At 40.4% G+C, this 3784-nt stretch overlaps 1 protein-coding gene across 1 annotated transcript; it reads right to left on the minus strand.

The window, feature by feature from the left end:
- Positions 1–2366: 2366 nt before the first annotated feature.
- On the minus strand, positions 2367–3297 carry LOC106816716 (uncharacterized protein K02A2.6-like). The gene is made up of 2 exons (XM_014821335.1): positions 3150–3297; positions 2367–2995 (listed from the first exon to the last, which is right to left on the minus strand). The coding sequence occupies exons 1-2, from the start codon at positions 3295–3297 to the stop codon at positions 2367–2369; spliced, it is 777 nt and encodes a 258-aa protein (XP_014676821.1).
- Positions 3298–3784: the final 487 nt, after the last annotated feature.

Raw genomic sequence — 3784 nt, forward strand, 5'->3', positions numbered from 1 at the left:
AATATATAATATATATAAGTATATAGTGTACACTATATATATTAGTGTAAGCGTGCAACAGTCGCGCCGCTAAAGCAATGGCGCCGGCAGCGCATATGGTTGGACGTAGGATTTGGGCGGAATTTACAGGAAACTGTCGGCATATAATAAGGTGAAGAGAGCAGTATAGAAAACATTAAGCAATTTGGTAGTAAATCAGATTTCGTATTTAGGTTAGCATTATAGTTTTATTGAACGCTTCAAGTGCGCTGTGCCACATACGCCGCGTAGTGTATACTATAATAGCACGGGAACAAGATTTGCGCCACAAAGTACAGAGATGATTTAAGACATTTATTACCGTGTTTTTAGAACGTTTATGATGACTTTCACCGACTGGGAACCCAGTTCCTAGTGTTCTTCGTTTGCGTGTGTAGCAAGATGGGAACCGTACGTACTGGTATTGTCCAGTTTGAAATAAATCACATTGTAACTAAGATTGCCCAATTATAGAATGTGTGTACAACTTTCATTTATACATGGTAGAACAAATACATGTTATTTGTTCAATTTTGTTTGTCTCTTATTAGTTGATAAATGGAAATAAATGCTTGGTTATAACTTGATATCCTGTCTTTTAGGTATAGGGATACATGTTTATAAGAAGGACCCATTGAATGATCAGTACTAATTATGCCAAATAACGTAAAGATGCATGTTGTAAACAACTTTTCGAGTTTACCTAGTAGCTATTTTACACATTGAGAATTAAGACATTTCTAAAAACTATGTTAAGTACATCATTTATTGAAAGCGGAGGATCCAAGGTTTCCTTTAATTTTTTTTCTCACCAAGTTTTCTGTAATTGTCCATCATGGACATCTGACGTTCCATCACCAATTTTCTCATTGCATATTCATACACATGGCAGTGTACATCTCATTCTCAATTATATACTTAAACGAAGCAACGAACATTCAACTAAATTGAAATAGCATTCATTAATAAACATAACATTATGAATGCATACTATTTTCAGTATTAGTATTTGGATTACAATATATGTCATACTATGCAGCTAAAATGCCATTTACACATGAACAAGGTGTCACGCATATAATTTTTTATTATTAATATCAAATGTAATTTAAATTGAAGGCGTTTTCGATAGATATTAATAATAAGAAATTATAGAAATTATGATACATGTTTTTTCCCTCGCTGTCTCTAAAATGAAACGCATTTTATTGTTCATGCTATTTTTTTAAACTTGCTTACCGACCTTATGAAATTATCACATTTGCAGCGTTTTCATACAAGGTATACACGTACACAATTTTCCATTTTCATTGCTTTGATTGCTTTGTACAATGTATTTAGAGGTTTAAATTCCTCCATTGTTTATATACATGTAGTTAGATGTTGCAGTTAACATGAATCATATATATGCTTTGCAAGTTAATTACCATGTATTGTCTGAGTGTTAAATTTATGTTGTATTAGAATTAAGAAATTCCAGGGAGCAAAAGGACATCCATAAATAAATTGATATGACGCGAGACTGACTGAACTGCACTAGCCTGCAGTTAACCTGGACTGACCGAGAAGAATGGACACTGCCATGATCCTACCTAAAATATCCCACAGATGACGCACAATGGTATATCATACACACACGTAAAAAATCCAGAAAAACAAACAAGCACAGGCAGATAGTCGATCGCGTTCAGTCACAGAATAACAAACGCACACGCGATTTTAACATTCATGCCACTATTTGCTAGCGACGGCAAGCGCCATACGAGCGAACGCACGATCCAACTTTTGTTAGCTTATGTACANAAATCTACTAGCATTCTACAATATGTAATATCAACACAGATTGCATTCTACAATATGTAACATCAACACAGATTGCATTCTACGATATGTAACATCATTCAACACAGATTGCATTCTACGATATGTAACATCAACACATTATTATAGGTCCAGTCTTCTGGGTGGCTTTACAGTCCTGCCAGACCTTGTTGTGTATCTTGGAGACGTGCAGGGGTCTTCTCGGAGGATGTCATTGTGTCCGTCACCCGTCCGTGCTGTCCCGTCTCTCGCCTCTGGTGCAGTGTCGGGTTCTCTTCGGGTCTCATGTTGTTTGTCGCTGACACCCAGCTGCCCGTCGTCCATTGTAGTGGTGTCCTGTTGGTTTGCTGCTTCTGATGTCTCTCGGAGGTGTCTGCGATTGCGGTGATACAGCCGACCTCCACTGCAGATGACGTAGGATCTGGGTCTCCCATAGTGCTTTACCACCGTCCCTGATTTCCAAGACTTGGAGCCTGGAAGAGGGTTCATGTGTATGCTGTCACTTTGTTCTAGTGGTTTTAGCTCCTTCACACCTCTCCTAAGGTCATAATAGACCTTTTGTTTTGCCTTCTCTTTATAAAGTGTTCTTTCACTACTATAGCATTGTCTATTCTGGGTTTTAGGATTTCCGTAGAGGCAGGCAAAGTATTCCTGGGGCGCCTGCCCATCAGAAGTTGAGCTGGGGACAATTTAATTCCCTCCAACGGTGTAGTTCGGTAGTCTAGTAGAGTTAAGTATTTGTTCTCTGCCTTGCTCCATAGGCGTTTCACTGTTTGTATCGCTCGCTCTGCTTCCCTATTGGAGCTCTGGAAGTGCGGGCTGGAAGTCTGATGTTCGATTCCGTACGCCTGGCAGAATTTATTGAATTCAGTCGAGCTGAATTGTGGCCCGTTGTCTGATCGAATCCGCAGTGGGATGCCGTGACACGCGAATATTTGTTTCATGGCGTTAGTTATCAATGAGGTTGTAGTTGAGCTCAGTTCGACGACGTCGATATATGTCGAGTAATAGTCCACTAGCAGTAGGTACTTGCTTAACTGGAAGTCAAACAAGTCACATCCAACCATGGTGTATGGCAGGTCAGGAGTTACAGTCGGCATTAATGGTTCAGCCCTCTGCTTGTTCTGATACTCTGCACATTTACTGCAGTTCTGGACTGTGTCCTCAATGGCCAAGTTCATACTAGGCCAGTACATCACTTCACGGGCTCGCTGTTTGCATTTGATTATGCCTAGATGAGATTGGTGTATTATTTCCAGCATGTCGTTGCATAGGGTAGGCGGAATTACAATTCTCGGTCCCTTACTTACTTCGCGAGTCCCAGTACTGTTTCACCTCAGCTGGAGCTTCACTTCTGTTGTCTGGCCACCCATTGCTTATCACCTGATATAGTGTTTGGAGTTCAGACTGTGTCTTCTCCTTGATTTCTACGTATCTGGATTTGCTGACGGATATCATGCTGATCACGTCGCTTTCCTCAAGATTGTCTGCTTCGACTTGTTTTCTGGGTAGATATGCTCGGGAGAGTGCATCCGACACAAACATCTCTTTCGGTATCTAACCTCGATGTCGTACCACTGTAATTTCATCATCATTCTCTGAATTCTCATCGGAGCTGACAGTAGTGGTTTTGCGAATATCTGTTCTAGCGGTTTGTGATAATTGTGGACTGTGGTCTTCTTACCGAACACATAGCAGTGAAACTTGGTCATGCTGTACACTATCGACAACATTTCCTTTTCGATTTGTGCGTATCGTTGTTCAGTTTCAGTCATTGCACGGGACGCATACGCAATAACACGACCTTCCTGCATGAGTACAGCACCTAATCCGTCTTTGCTTGCATCGCACTCTATGTGCATGGGTTTGTTTACGTCATTGAATGCTAGTACTGGAGATGTACTGCATTTCTGTTTCAGCTCTTTGAAGCTGTCTTCATGTTCGT

This window comes from Priapulus caudatus, unplaced genomic scaffold (assembly GCF_000485595.1).
Source record: "Priapulus caudatus unplaced genomic scaffold, Priapulus_caudatus-5.0.1 Scaffold1462, whole genome shotgun sequence".
Lineage (NCBI taxonomy): Eukaryota > Metazoa > Priapulida > Priapulimorpha > Priapulimorphida > Priapulidae > Priapulus > Priapulus caudatus.